The sequence below is a fragment of the Paroedura picta genome, chromosome 14 (assembly GCF_049243985.1).
Source record: "Paroedura picta isolate Pp20150507F chromosome 14, Ppicta_v3.0, whole genome shotgun sequence".
NCBI lineage: Eukaryota > Metazoa > Chordata > Lepidosauria > Squamata > Gekkonidae > Paroedura > Paroedura picta.
Window position 1 is genome coordinate 10,420,804 of NC_135382.1, and position 15,684 is coordinate 10,436,487.

Genomic DNA, 15,684 nt, shown 5'->3' on the forward strand with positions numbered 1-15,684 from the left:
TGACGCTGCGAGAGGCGCAAAGCGTCAGACCGGCAGGGAGGGAAGCCCCAGGAGCCGCGCTTCGCGCGACTGCTGGGGGTTCCCTCGGGCGGCGGTCTGACGCTGCGAGAGGCGCAAAGCGCCTCTCGCAGCGTCAGACCGGCAGGGAGGGAAGCCCCAGCAGCCGCGCTTCGCAAAGCGCCTCTCGCAGCGTCAGACCGGCAGGGAGGGAAGCCCCAGCAGCAATTCGGCCATGATTTGGCCATGATCAGGCCCATTTGAATGCCTCCTTCCCACCTTTTCAGGCAGTGCCTGAGTGGGGGGGGGGGGAGGAGATTGCCTGCCAGACAGCAGATAATGACAGTGCACTGCTCCTTTTAAATCCCTCCCCAGAAACTTTTCAGATTGGCTACATGTGGGTGAGCAGGGAATTAGACCCAGTTTGCCAGAATAAAAGCTGCTACTCTTAACCACTACACCATGCTGGGTACTAGATACGGCTTTAGATGTCCATCCAGGCTACACCCAAGTATCTGGGTGTATTTTAGGGAGTGGGCATCCCATAATGGATTTTGGTATTCACCTGCCAATAATGTCAGTGGACGGTTCAACTAGGAAAAGGATAACTGCACTTAAATCCATGGAATATTGGAAGAAGTTAAACTCAGGAGCATTGGACATTTTGGACGGGTGATGAAACAAGACACTTAGTTGCCTTCTACTTCCTTGCATCTGCTGGCTTACAGCTGGCTGGACTTTTTACATTTCTCTCCGTGGTGAGATGTACAAGCTGTCCCTACACCAAAAAGCTGGGCATTTCTCCAGGAAGTCGAAGAGATGCTAATGCTGCAGTATGGACATGCTTATCCCTTCTGCTCATGCCTATATATTACATAATATCTGCAGCTGCTCTTAGCAGTAGCAGTCTCAGGGAAAATGGAAAGAACAGCCAAATGGACATGAATAATACAGCTGCCTTCCCCGACATCAGTGGTTCTAAACCTTTTTTTTTTTTTTTGCCATGACCCCAACTTCGGCACTGAAGCCCAGCAGGGACCCAGCCGGAGGAGCTGGCAGCTAGAGTTGCAGAGGCGCTTCTGCCAGCCCCCCCCCAGACGTGGCCATGGGTGACCCCCCCGCAGGAGGTGATTGGAGGGAGGCGACAGCCCTGCCTGGGGGAGGAGGCTGTTGCTGCCGCCGCCACAGCTTCCACATTGCTCACTGTCCCTCTCTGGGCTGGGCTTGGGTGTGCGTCTTGCTCCCTTGGCTCACCACTTCTCTCCTTTCTCCCTTCTTTTAACCGTGGGAGGTTCCGTGGTGGCCCTGCTGCAGAGCACGCGGGGCTTGCAGGAGGGAGTCAGGCGGGATGGGGCGACTTTGTACCTGTGGGGGGAGGGGTCACTTTCTTGCCTGCTCTGAAAGAGCTGAGCGAAGCATTTTGGCGCATTCCTTGGCAGGCACCAGCGCAACCCTCCGGGCAAGCTGGGCAGCTGGAGAAGGAGCCAATGGGGTACTGGGAATACGTGTGCGCTGACATGTGCACAACAGTCGAGGTGGCGTGACTCCACCGCCTCCACCCACAGTCGCCAGTTGCCAGTCACTGCCTCACCCGCCCACCTCCACCACCGCCGTCCGCAACCACCACACACCTCCACACGCTGCCACCTGCCACTGCGGCAGTGGGCAAACTGGTGACCCTGGGTTGGCGCTTCTGCCTCAGCAAGCTGCACAGCCTCTGCAACAGCCCCCAGAGGCCTCCAGGGCAGTGCCTCTGCAAGCTGTGTGGCCTCCACCCTGGTCTCTAGAGGCCGCTACACCACCCAAGCTCCCTGCTCTCTCCCCTCCCCCCATCCTCACCTTGTGGTGGCAGTGGCCCACCCAGCCTCAGTGCTGTCTCGCAATGTTCCCTGGCAGTGCAGCTGTGGCCCGGCCTGCTTCCTAAACGGCCTGCACTGGCCCAGCCTCTCCTGGTGCATTCCCTGGGGTGGGGCTACGGGCATCACGTCCATACCCATTTCTATTCCTGGGGCTGTGCCAGAAGATGCGTCCCACATCAGTAGATGCAGGATGTGTCTCACTTGACGTAATCTTTATTCGATGTTTCTCATCTACACAAAAGATAATTTCTTCAGATGGTCGGCTAGCAAGGGTCAGTAATAAGAAAATTTTGGGCATTCTAGTAGTATGTGAGCTAGCATGTCTGGGACTTTGCACCCATGGAGGCACAGTCAGAGGGAGAAATTTGTGGGAATCTGCCCCAGGTTGAATTTAATGGAGATATTTAAATGGGCTAACAGATATGATTATTCAAGAGTTGACATCCAATATATGGAGAGACATTGCCATGATTTTGTATAAAATGGTATTTCCTAGAAACAGAAAACATATACTGTTTGATGAATAACCCATCTATCTCTTCCAGTCTCTGAGTTATTCATTTTTGTAATGCAACTTCTTCATAAGTTGAAAGCATTGAGATGTCAAGGCCGATAGTCTGAAGTTTTTTTTTAAACCAAAGGGAGCCATTCTGCATCCGTTAAAAAAGTGAAAATCTTACCTTTTGTAAATGCCTTTTTTTTTTTTAGCATTAGGTTTTTAGCGTTTTAGCACCATTGCACTGGCCTATTGCTAGTTTTTTTACTGTGCGACATGGCCCTAAGAATCGCCCAAAAGTTTGAGTAACAGACTCTTTGGCTGGACATAATAATGGATCTTTAGGCAATCTGTATATTGAGCCAGAAGAAAAGAAAATGATGTCTCTAGCAGGAGCAAAACAATCCCGCTTTTTCCACTTATTCTGGAAAAGAAGCAGTGATCAAAGCCCTTGATTAAATATTTGGGGAAGCAATTGGATAGTATTTAGAATGGAGAGCCCAGAGAAGACATAGAATTCCCTTTTATACTTTTATGCTTTTTATACTTTTAAAGGAGAAGTGCGTGCCGGAGCTTAATCCTGTCAGCATTACCCTTGTCTTTGTTGCTCTTCTCCACTACAGGATGAATATAAACCGGACAAAGATCTCTCTGAAGTTGACCTCAAGAATGCTATCCGCATCCATCATGCCTTAGCCACAAAAGCCTCTGATTATAGCAAGAAATCCAATGTGCTGAAGCTGAAGACCGCAGATTGGCGGGTGTTCCTCTTCCAAGCCCCGTAAGTAGCCCAGACTAGACTTTTAGCATTGATCTTTTCCCCTGCCCATTGCCCCCCGCCTCTGCACTGGAAGGGCACAAGTTTGCCATCAACCTTTCCTTACTCTCAGGGTATAGAAGTGCGCATGCACACAAAAGCTTATGCCCAGAATGAAACTTCATTGGTCTTAAAGGTGCCACTGGACCCAAGTTGAGATTATATCTGTGTGCACCTTGTAGTGATGTGAAGAGAAATTCTCTTAACTCTTCTTTACCCAGTTCTCCATGAACTCCATCAATCTGTTTTCTTTTCCTCCTTTTAGGAATTTGCAGTTTATTATCTAATCAAATCCATTTTGATACAACAGAAATCTAAAGAGGACAGGAAGGGGGGGGGGTTCTGCAAAATTTCAGAATTTCCCTCTTCAAATGTTCAGAGGCAGGCAGTGTCTTCCAAATCTTTGCCTGTCCTCCTTTTAACGTGTACCATGAAAGAACCTCAAGGGCTAAAGTTAAAAAAGGGTGCATTGATTGCTCTTCAAAGAGAATTGTCAAAGAGAAACCCCTCTTTTAAACACATTTTAAACACAAGAGCAAACAGCATGCTCCTCAAGGGTCTTGATAAACTGCAAAGTATTGGGGAATATCGCATGAAGATGTCTAAACATGGGTTCACGTCCTCATTCCTTCACACAGGCAATAGGCTGACACCAATACTCTCATTTCAGCTTTCAAAATAGAATATGCCAGGGCAAAAGAGAAGCTTCGTGGTTGCCTCCTACAGGCTGTGTTATAAATCTGCCATAAACTTGGCCTTCAGGCCCTTCTCAGACTTCCCGCCACACACAGATTCTTTTCTTCCTTCTCACCATGCTCCTCTTTCTTCTGACCCTTCCCCATTTCCATAGAAGCAAAGCAGAGATGCTGTCCTGGATCCTCAGAATCAACCTGGTGGCCGCCATCTTTTCCGCTCCTGCCTTCCCAGCAGCCATCTGCTCCATGAAGAAGTTCTGCCGGCCCCTCTTGCCATCTTCAACGACTAAACTCTGTCAGGTAAAAATACAGTCATGCTTATGTCTGTCTGAGAGGAAGAGACAGATGGGACTTGTTCCCACAGGATACTAGCTCCCAGGGATGCATCAATGTCTTGTAGAGTTACTAAGCATCAGGTGAGGCCTGGAGTTCCTCTGGGATTACAACTGATCTCCAGGTCACAGAGATCAGTTCCTCTGAAGAAAATGGCTGCTTTGGACAGTGGGCCCTTTGACATTATACCCCACTGAATCACAGAATCATAGAGTTGGAAGGAACGTAGAGGCTATCTAGTCCAACCCCCTGCTCAGCGCAGGATCAGCCTCAAGCATCCATGAAAAGTATCTGCCCAGCCTCTGCTTGAAGACCACCAGTGAGGGGGAGCTCACTACCTTCTTAGGCAGCTGATTCCACTGCAGAACTACTCTGACTGTGAACATTTCTCCCCCTGATATCTAGCTGGTATTGTTCTATGCATAGTTTAAAGCCATTACTGTGGCTCCTATCCCATTACTGTGAGTCTTGAGCTCCCTGCCTTCCCCACGCCCCACCTTCCCCAGGCCTCATCCCCCAAATTCCAGTAATGTCAGAAGCAGTAGCCAGTGACTTGAATGTCTTGGCATAGGGGTAGTCAAACTGCGGCCCTCCAGATGTCCATGGACTACAATTCCCATGAGCCCCTGCCAGCAAACGCTGGCAGGGGCTCATGTGAATTGTAGTCCATGGACATCTGGAGGGCCGCGGTTTGACTACCTCTGTCTTGGCCCTTCATAAGATTCATGTATTTATAGTATATTGCACACACTGTAAATGGGGTGAGGCCACAGTCAGGAATAAGAGACTGTGCCTTCATCCTCCTTTGATCGTTAAGCATGCCACAGTAGATCATTAAGGATACCACTAAGTTCAACATGAACAACTGCTGGGCCAACTTAGCTTGCTCAGGCTCCTTCAACCACATGCAGGGGAAGCTCCAGAGCAGGTTCCCTCTTGTTCCTTGGTGAAATTCAAGCAAACAAGAAAAGGAGCGGAACAAACTCAGTCCCAAATTTTCCAGTTTGTGTCAAACGACAAGAAAACATTAAAATATTAATGTTATAGCATTGTACATACAAAATTAAAAACATGAGGGCTCTGAATGTCAGACTGTACAATTCACAAACAGTCCTGGTGGATGAATGTGTCCTATGAACCACATAAAACCAGGTTTTGTTCTCTCCGATGCTGTGTTGTTAGGCAAATCGTTTCTCGTATTCAAGGCCTTGGGTTCCTCCTCATGAGGCCTGCATTCTCACAACTTTGATCTGGTATGAAATTTCCAATCGCTCTGGAGTCAACCAGGGGACAGGGTCAAAATGGTGAAATTCACTGTGCCACAGCTTTGTGCCGGCACAGTAGCTGTTTGTGTCACATGGCCATGTTGCTGGAGCTTGCAGTTGCTTTTGCCTTATTTGGAGAAGAGACATGCATTTCCTCATGATTGCCTTCTGTAAAGCAGCAGTCCCCAACCATTTTATCATCAGGGACCAGTCAAAGCTTGACAATTTTATTGAGGCCCGGGGGGGGGGGTAGTCTATTGCCGAGGGACGTCACCGTCACCGCCGCTGCCTGAGCCCCTGCTCCACTGGCTTTCCCGCCAGCGCCCCTGACTTCCCACCACCCGCTGGGGGGCGCTGCCAGCAGCAGCTGCGCAGTGCCACGCTGAGGGGGAGCCCCAGCCATGGCGGTCGCCGGAGAGCACCAAAGGTGAGCCGGTGGCAGAGTGGTAGGGCAGCCTGTAATCATGATAACTGGAAGTACCTAAATTCATGCATTCAGAAGCTACCCAAACAATCAGCTCCCTGCTCATGGTTGGTGAGTAGAATGTGAGGTGAATTGATGGAAGACTGAGCATGCCTATGGATCTTCCTTTTTTCCTTGACTTCCTCCATATCTTAGATATCCTCAACACTTTTCTCGGCCTTCTTAACTTCTAACCTGTAGTTCAATGATTCCACTGGGGGGAGCTCCTCTTCTACCTACACCCTCTCTCCTGCAATGATTCTGTTCTTGGTTCTGTTCTCTACTAAAGTCCTGAGCAAACCTTAACAATACAGCACAAGATATACACTAAAGACATGTATCTTTCTGATTCCTTTCATTTTTTCTTCTGAACCCCCCCCCCCTTCAATTTGACCTGTCTAATATTTAGAGTTCAGTGTTACACGGTTACATTGAACTCAATATGTCCCCAACGAAAGTGCTCCTTTCTCACCTTCTTAAGCCATTCTGTTTTATTAATGTACTAGGCAAAAAGCCCGCTGTATGCCTTAATGCAGCAGGCGCTAGTGGGGGGGGGGAGTTTGGGGGTAGGCAGAGGGAGGAAGGGCTGGGAAGGTGAAGCGGGCTCCCATGACCTCCCTTACCGTTCGTGCAGAATGCATCGTGGGAAGCGGGTGATGGGGCTGGAGCTGGCTGTCCTTGATCGGGCGCTCCTCCACTGGGCTGGCAGCAGCCCCTCAACCGCCACGTAGGGAGTGATGGGGCACAGACAGCAGGCGCAGTGCGGGGCCCTGGCAGCTGGCTTGGGGCTGCCAAAGCCAGCTGCTTCCCAGGGCTGTCGCCACCCCCTAGGGGCCAGCAGCTTCTTGCTGCCTCTGCGTGCACGTTGAGCAGCCTCCTTCAACTTGCTCTAGCGGCCACCCACCTTGTGGGTGGTGGTACCAGCTCAGGGCAGCCGCCTCTCCTCGTGGTGGCAGCCAGGTTGTTGTGGGGGCCGCACCTAGTAGGTCCTCGCGCACAGGGCTGGTGGCTCCTTATGGACTCCTTGGCTTCCTCGTGGCTGCCACTGCCACCTGTTTGGGACCGCCTGCTTGGGGCCGGCTCCACCTCATAACAGCCGCCACTTCCTCCCTGGGTGCGCTGCCTCCTTGGGGCTGACGGCGGCACACCACAGCCGCAGCAACCAACAACAACCATGTGAAGCAGCAGGCTGGGCAGGGCTCAGCAAATGGTGGGGATTGTGTGGCTGCGAGGCGGTGTGCACCTCGCTGCCGTGTTTTGGGGCAGTCGCTGCAGGGGCCGACCCAATCTGGGAGTGGACACCGGATGTGTTTCCCAGATATAATAGTTACAGATTAACAAGATCAGTATTCTGTCAGTCTATCTTGGTTTCATCTTTGATCCCTTGCAAAGTTCTTCCTGCATTTCTAAAGTCCCCATCTTTATTCTTCATCTCCACATCTAGAATTCTGGGTAAGCATCTGGTCAGCTTTAGTGATGGCACCAGATCTTGTACCTGGGAGATCTGAAGGGTAACATCAAGACTCTTCCTCCCTGCAAGTCTTCTGTGGGCTGAAATCCCTGCCCATGTTCTGGCCCAGCACAAAGCGACTTAGCATCAGATCTTCCAAAAGGCTCCAAACCTTCCCATTCCTAGACTCCCCTGTGTATTTATTCTTTTATTGTATGGTGTGTGTGGCAAGCCAGTAGATTCAAGGATTGTCTGGCAGCTAGGCAAGGGATGTTCGGAGGTGGTTTGCCATTGCCTGCCTCTGTGTCGTGACCTCTAGTTTTCCTCGGAGGAACTACCATGCGACTCCTTGGAGGTCTCCTATCCAAATACTAGTATGGATCAACCCTGTTTAACTTTGAAGAGATGACAGGATCGGGGTTGCCTGGGCTATCCAGGTCAGGGATCCACTGTATGATGAATCAAGCAGTGGAGGCTGCTGTCTTAAGGGACCATTTCCTGGCAGGAAGCCACCAGTTAAGAAGAGCATTTCTAGTAGCTCGCTTAAACATCTTTCCTTCAAATGTCACCCGAGGTAGATTTCTGAAGATCCCTCCTCAGGAGAGATACTGTTTAAATGGATGTAGTGTCCCAGACACGTTGTACCATATAATTCTGGTGTGTCCTAAGTTTGAAGTATTTCATCGCCCGTTAGCTAATTATCTGAAGAAATTGAAATTCAGCTGTGTTAATGAGAAACACTGGATTAAAATGGTACTAAATGTGAGGGACTCAGCAACGATTATAAAAGTAGCAAAGTTTTTACTGGCAATTTTAAATGAAAATCTTTTACAATAGATTTTACATCTGAAACTGTTTGAAATGTTCGTTTTATGCTTTGCAATTTTATGCCAATAAAGGTACTCTGAATCTGAATCTGAATCCTGACAGGAAGTCTGGAAATGTTAGTTCACCTTCATGGCTTTTGCAGGCCTGCTGCTGAGAAGAGCTAGCAAGCTTAAAAAAATGTTTTTAGATCCCAGGAGTGTTACCCCTCCTCACACAGAGGAGTCTGACTTTCCCGCCCAAAAGTCACGTGATGTGGGAGGGGCGAGCACTCCTTAGGTCTCTTTATACCGCCACAGAGAGGGGACTGTTTAGCAAGCTGAAAAAATATTTACCTCACATACATAATGAGAGCTGAACAACTTATCATTCTTACTAGTAATCAAGCCCACTGCAGGGGAATGCAGCGGGCGCTAGGGCCTTACAGTTTCGGCGGCGCGCTGGTCGGCAGCGGGCTGGTCGGCGGCGGCGCGCTGGTTGGCAGCGAGCTTCTTTTGTTGGCGGTGGGCTGACGCAGCGAGAGGCACTTTGCGCCTCTCGCCGAGTCAGCCCGCCAGGCAGGGAACCCCCGGTAGCCGCGCTTTGCGTGACTGCCGGGGGCTCCCTGGGTCGGTGGCCTGACGCGGTGAGAGGCGCTTCGCGCCTCTCGCCGCATCAGGCCGGGAGGAACTGCGAGCCGCGCTGCGCGCAGCTCGCAGTTCCTGGAGCTGGGAATCGGAGGGACCAATTGGTGCCTCCGATTGTCTGTCGTGAGGAAGGGTCCAATCCGGACCCTTCTTCATCACAGACTAATCCCACCTCTACCCCGCTTACCGAATTATTTAGTCCGTGGCGCCCGTGGCGCCACGGGCGGTTTAAAGATATTTTCGGCTACTGTTAGTGAAAACATGGCCTTGCTTAAATAAATAAACAAATATCAAATAAAGGCGGGGCACAAATGGCCCCAGGTAAAGGCACTGAGTCTGTCACCTATCTCCTGACACAGGACTTTGACAGTAACTCAACCTTGCTGCCAAATCACCCCAGAAATTGAGGAAAGGAAGAGCAGTTCATCTGGAAATTCTGTGAGAAATGGCCTCAGTGCCTCAAACCCACAAGAAGAGATAGCACAAGTGGCTGATTTATGGTCCAGGAGCCACCTCAGTGAGCCCAACCCCGGTCCTCATGCAGCCTAATTTGAGGAGGAAAATCTGCCCTGACTAGGGCTGCATCTAGCCCACTGTGAAGGAGACAGAAGAAGAAGTTGGGGATCAGATTGTTTATCGTCACTATGTAGAGGCAATTTGTCTCCTTGATGATGTTGGTGGACTCTCTTGATCAATGCCAGTAACTCAAGGGCTGCCCAGAACCATGAGTCCTCAAGCACGTGAGACACCATCAGTGTTAAGATGCAACTCACCATTTTGTCAGTTCTCCAATGACGCTGCCCTCAAGCACGCTTGCCACCAAAACATTGTTGCTGGACATTGATGCCAAGGGTCACTGCCAGACTTCAGTGCTGCTGAGCATCGGCACCAACAGTCACTGCCAAGCAGCACCATTGAGCGTCACTACCAAGTATCACTACAAAGTGTGGGGGAAATTTAAGGGTTAGGCAGTGGTGCACCCACCCTCCCAGCATCAAGCATCAGCTCTGCCCGCAGTCCAAACACTCATGACAGATTCAGAAGAAGGTTGGACGTGGGTCTGAGGCTTTATAGATGCCATCGCCTGCTGCTACCACAAGTGAATCTTTGGCACACTTGCTGGCAGAGGATCTGAGACAGTCTCAGGACTGATTATTATAACAGAAAAGATTCTGGATCTGAGTTAGGTTTCTGCAGAGCTAGTATCCCAATTATTTTGGATGTACAATCAGCAATAGTTAATCTGTTGCTTCCCTTCCCTTTGAAATGGAGGAAAGGAAACTACATTTTATGGCACATAAGACCTACTTATTAGGTGCCATGGGCATAAGGGGCAGTGGACTGCAAGTCAGTAATGAGGATGTATCAAAGGTCCCTTTGGGACAAGGGTCTGTCACTGGTGTCTTCCTGAGTATAAGAGTCCACTGACAAAGGCCATAGTGGCTGAAGGGCTCAAAGGAAAAGTGGCGATCGAATGCTTCAAGAGGCAAAAAGCCACAAAAATAATCTTTATGATGCGGAGCATTTGGTTTAGCCTCCATCTGACCATTCACCATTCCTGATTGATGAATTGGCAGCCATCCTCAATGACAGTGTTGCTGTATACTTGTGTATTTTTGTATATAGGTAAATATAATAATACTAAAGAGTGTAGGCAAAAGGCACATGAGTAATCTGTGCTCATTCCCTATTGAAGTGTGGAATTCATGGGGCCTGTATGGATTCCACTACAATTTTTGCAATGTTTTCCATTGAAAGGACTGCTGAGGTTATCCCCCTGTAAAACAGGTTTTTCCCCACACATAAAAAAGAATCCTTAAGGGATCCCCATTTGGTGAAACTCACTATTCCCAGGACACTCCATATGGCAGTGAGCCTCAACTTTCTCCTCACAACATTTTGTGGTGTTGTATATTTGCCTTTCTTCAGAGTATATTAATGCATATACTGTTTGAACCAGGGGTGTTTACAGTCTGTCTTTTTCTTTCACACAATATATCCTTTTCTAATGAAGGGGGGGGGGCTTGTACCTTATCCCGTGGCCCTCTTTTTCTAAGATTTCATGCTAAAAGTGTGGTTTTTCTTCCCCAAGTGGTGTCTAAGTAACTCCTAGGTCAAAGGTCTCCCAACCTTTTTTCCCCACACTTGGCTCAGAGGTAGAGAGGTCTCTGCATATAGGAGATGTTCTAAGGGCCCTACTCTTTTAGATTCATGGAGTGGGCTGATCCATGCTGTATAGGAATGTCTTAATCCCTTTACTGACCTTGGAAAGGATAGAAGGGCCAGATACAGAAACTACCATGTTGGATGATGTCATCCATTAAACTGGCTTAATCTCTGCCTAAGGTAGATAGCACTATTAGTATCTCTCTGTATTACACATGTGCTCAGAATTCTTTTCTGCAGCCTTCATGGTTGGATTGCTTCTGATAGATATGTGCAGTGAGGCAACCTGGTTGAAGGCAGGATGCTGGATGCTGTCAACCTGGTTGATGTTCCCATTGGCTGCAAAGGAAAGGACATGCAGTAATGGGTTTAAACTACAAGTACAACGATATAGGCTAGATATCAGGAAAAAAATGTCACAGTCAGAGTAGTTCAGCAGTGGAATAGGCTGCCTAAGGAGGTGGTGAGCTCCCCCTCACTGGCAGTCTTCAAGCAAAAGTTGGATACACACTTTTCTTGGATGCTTTAGAATGCTTAGGGCTGATCCTGTGTTGAGCAGGGGGTTGGACTAGATGGCCTGTATGGCCCCTTCCAACTCTATGATTCTATGATTTATGATTCTAATAAGCCAGATTCATCCATCACTATGCCATAGAAGTCAACTCCTGGAGAGAGGTTGCTGGGTAGAGTGGCACTTCAACCTATTTTTCTGCTGTTTAAGTCCACCCCCTCTTCCACGGTGAGTGATCTTGCTATTCTCCCGTGTGGGACAGCACAGAAGCCACAAAGATGAAAACAGGGTTGTACTTACCTTTAACTGTTGTTCATCAGGTGGTCTTCTGTGCAGACACACATCCCTCCCTCTTTTCCCCACTGTGGGCTTATGCTTATGGTTTGATACTTACCTTCCCATGATGGTAGATGGAGAACTGAGGGAGGAGTGCTCACCCACATCACGAGACTGTGTTTGCTATGATGGACATGGCACAAAAGAGAACTTCTTCCTTGCTGTCTAAAGTTTTTATCACATCTCTTTCTCTGCCCACTGACCAGGTCAAGCTGGGTGAAATTCTTAAAAGAATATAATACCTGGAGACTGTCTAGTCCTTCAGATCTCTTTCCTGCTTGGAAAGGGGGGAGCTTGCCTCTAGTTAGACCAATTAGCATTTGTATGAAGTTGAGCTGAGGTATGTCAGGTGAGTAATTGGACTGACTTCCCCTTCCCTGTTTAAACTGTTTAAACACTCAATTCAAATCTTCCCAGAAAAAAGGCATTTTTTCAAAGCCTTTCTTCCCCAAATACCTGCACTTGCAAACAGTGCTCCACGGTTACAGCCTTGCTTAGCTGTCCGGCAGTTTCCGGCATGGTTAAGTTAATTGCTTAGTAGCTTGTGACCAAATGGTATTTCTTAAATTTTGCTTCTGGTGGTAGATGATATTCCTTTACTGGAAGACAGTTCTTCAGAAATATTACATGATAAATTGGAATGGGGTTGCCAGCTCTGGGAGATGTTGGGGGTGGAGCCTGGAGAGGGTGGGGCTGGGGGGGGGGGAAGGGACCTCTGCAGGATATACTGGGTGGAATATACCCCACCCTCCAAAGCAGCTATTTTCTCCAGGGGAATTGTTCTTGGTCATATGGAGACGCACTTTAGTAATGGAAAATGTCCAGGTAACAGCTAGAGGCTGACAAGCCTAATTAGGAAGCCTGGTCCTGTTTTAAGCAGCTCCTTAATGTTCTGTGCAAAAGAATTTATGGCTCTATGAAATATCTTATTTTAAGACAAGAGAAGAATGGAAAGAAAATCTAGAACTAACCTTAGCCATAAACCTCATGGCTCGCTGGAAGATCTCGGCAGGTCCTTAGTTCATTCCATGGCATCTTCAGTGGGAGAAGGGCTGAGTTCTTGCCAAGGGGAAGTCTAGGGCTACAGGACATTGGATGCCTCCCTAAGGACACCTCCCAGGGTGTGTCCACCATTTCCAGCAACAGTCCTGCAGGATGGAAGGCGCTTCAGTAACGACATGTTTGTTCAGGTGCTGCCGGGAAGCATTGCTTCAAGACTGGGTGATGTAGTGTTCTGGACACCCAGTTCTGTAGCTCCATAACTCAGTGGCAGGAACAAAGTAAAAGAGGCTGGCTTTTTGCTAGTGTGGAACCCCTGAGGCCAGATAACAAAAGGTTGAACATCGAACCTGCTGAATTATGAAATAGCACATCCCAAGGTGTGGGAGTGTGGATACTTGGGTGATTTATTTATTGCATTTTTATACTACCCTCCTCCCTTATGGCTCAGGGCAGTTTACAGCAGAGGACAGTGAACAAGTTCCATTGCAACACCAATTACGGTACTCCAAAAATCAAACTGAATTGTATCAACATTATCAAACATTTAAACTGGTAACTTTTTAACCATTGACATGTAAGTGGCAATTTGGCTAATGCAGGGGTCCCTGACCTTTCTGAGCCCGTGGGCACCTTGGGAATTTGTAGGCTGCAACCACAAAAACTAAGGCAGTAACTCTTCAACATATCAGACAGAGGTTCTGCTTCACAGGATGCCTTTAAATTGAAAATAACTTCTTGAAATGTTTTCATGCATAGCCATGGCTTACCTTTAGTCATGCAAAGAAGATCCTTGTGCTACACGGGGGGGGGGGGGGGGGCAATTATTGTCCAAGCAACATTTTTAAAGATCTGCACAGCAATCCAGATCATAAATGGCCAGTCAGAAGCTTTGCAGGGCCAAATCTCCCTCCCTCCAGCCCCACCCGCAACATTTGATGGGCGTCATGAAAGGGACCACATTGTGAACTCCTGGCTGTAAGGAGGGGAATCTCCCTGGGGCTTATGCAGAGGTTTGTCTGAAGCGTCCTTGTGGGGGAACACCCAATTCTCCATCTGGCTGCCAAGGAAATACCTCTGCCCATGACTTTTCAGAAGCCCTGAAGACACTGTTGCAAAGTTTCACGCCTCTCCTCCAAGAAAAATGGCCATTTCTGCAAATAAATCTCTCCTTTCTCCAACACACATTCAGCTGATTTATTGGCTCATAAGAGATGTAATCATTGCTCCACGCCATTATGTAAATACACTACCAAAATAGCGATAATGGCATTTTCAAAGGCTCCTTTGGCAGCGATTTGTCATATTAGCTGCCTCGAGCCTTTCTCCCTCTTTTTCAGAAGGGTGGGATGGAAACGTTTTAAATAAATAATCTTGTTCTCTCTCCAGGAGGAGCAGCTGCAGTCTCACGAGAATAAAATGAGGCAGATTGCAGACGAGTTAACCGAGCATAAGCTGCACCCAATAGTGAAGGGCCTCAAGTCCAAAGAGGCTGAAGAATATTGCTTGAAAGAGCATTACTTAATATTTGAGGTAAGTCTTTGTCCCTGTTCCAGCTGACACATCCTCTGGGAGAGGAAAAGTGAGCGGGGCAGAGAAACCTGGGCTCTATCTGCACAGAGCTTTTATTCCAATCCCAGGTCGATTCAGTCCCTGCCATCTACACAGAATGCAATTTCCATTTTGATTTTGGGAAATTTAAATTTTTCAGCTGCAACAAGCATGATTGATCCGGAGTGACCCTACCTTTCCCTCGCAATATCCTGGAGTGGATATAACTCTTGACATTTGAAAAATGAGTAAAGGTGCAGCTCTCTGCTTGTCCCGAACTAACTTGCTGCCTTGAGCCTCCAACACAGTAGAAAAGCCCTGATAGGCCCGGGTGTCAGTTCAAACGCTTCCTTGTTCCCAGGTTGCAAGGCTTCCCTTAAAGGGGAAGCCCTAACTTCTCTCAGCGGAAGCTCCAGAAGTCCTAACTTCTCTCAGCAGAGATTTGCCTCTTGGATTTATTCCCCCTCCTCTGCTGTCTTCAATCCTCTCCCCCCCCCCTTCAAGAAAAGAAAGAAAGAGGCTTCTGCTGCGCTTGACTCCCCCCCCCCTTCGACTCCCCCCCCTTCTGAGCTTCCCTAATCACATACAGAACACTTTTCTGTTTCAAGGGGGGAGGGGAATAGAGGAAGATCCAAGTTCAAATCAATCTGAATTCAGCAGGATCCACAAAGGAATAAACAAAGTAAGTGCAGAATCAGCCCTGGATAGTGGGGCTGAGGCAGGCATAGAACACAAGGAGCAGGGACACCTCTTTGTCATATTTTTTTCCTGAATGACTTTGCTAAAAGGATTCTCCCACAGGGCTGCCAGGTGATAGCTAGAGATCTCCTAGGATGACAACTGATCTTCCAGGGTCAGAGATAAGTACAGTTGGAGAAAATGGCCACTTTGGAAGGTGGACTTAGGGTTGCTAGTTCAGGATTGGGAAATACCTGGAGACTTTGGGGGTGGAGCCAGAAGTGGGTAAGATTTGGGCCATGGAGGGACCTCAATAGAGTATAATGCTGTGGAGTCTACCCTCCAAAGCAGCCATTTTCGCCAGGGGAGCTGATCTCTTTATTCTGAAGATGTGCCAGGGGATGCACAGGTCTCACCTGGGGGCTGACATTACTAGGCAGAGCTAGGAAAAACTCCGAATTCCCCAGAGAGATGGAAGAGTGGCAGCCAGGAGAACGAATGGGGCTGCATCTCTGCCCAGAGGCGTTCTGTTATGATTGTTCCCAGCAGAGAGGAGGTTCCTACACACCCACCATGTTTCAAATGGGAAAAATCTGTTCCCACCGTTGACCTGTTTG

General features: G+C 48.5%; 1 protein-coding gene across 3 annotated transcripts in view; it reads left to right on the top strand.

Annotated features, from left to right (window-relative positions):
- Window positions 1-15,684, top strand: part of PSD2 (pleckstrin and Sec7 domain containing 2) — a 99,167-nt gene that overhangs the window by 75,734 nt on the left and 7,749 nt on the right. For all 3 annotated transcript variants that reach the window (XM_077310043.1, XM_077310044.1, XM_077310045.1), the window contains 3 exons: window positions 2,976-3,133; window positions 4,020-4,164; window positions 14,228-14,371. In XM_077310043.1, coding sequence (XP_077166158.1) covers window positions 2,976-3,133; window positions 4,020-4,164; window positions 14,228-14,371 — 447 coding nt within the window. The remainder of the gene's footprint in view (window positions 1-2,975; window positions 3,134-4,019; window positions 4,165-14,227; window positions 14,372-15,684) is intronic.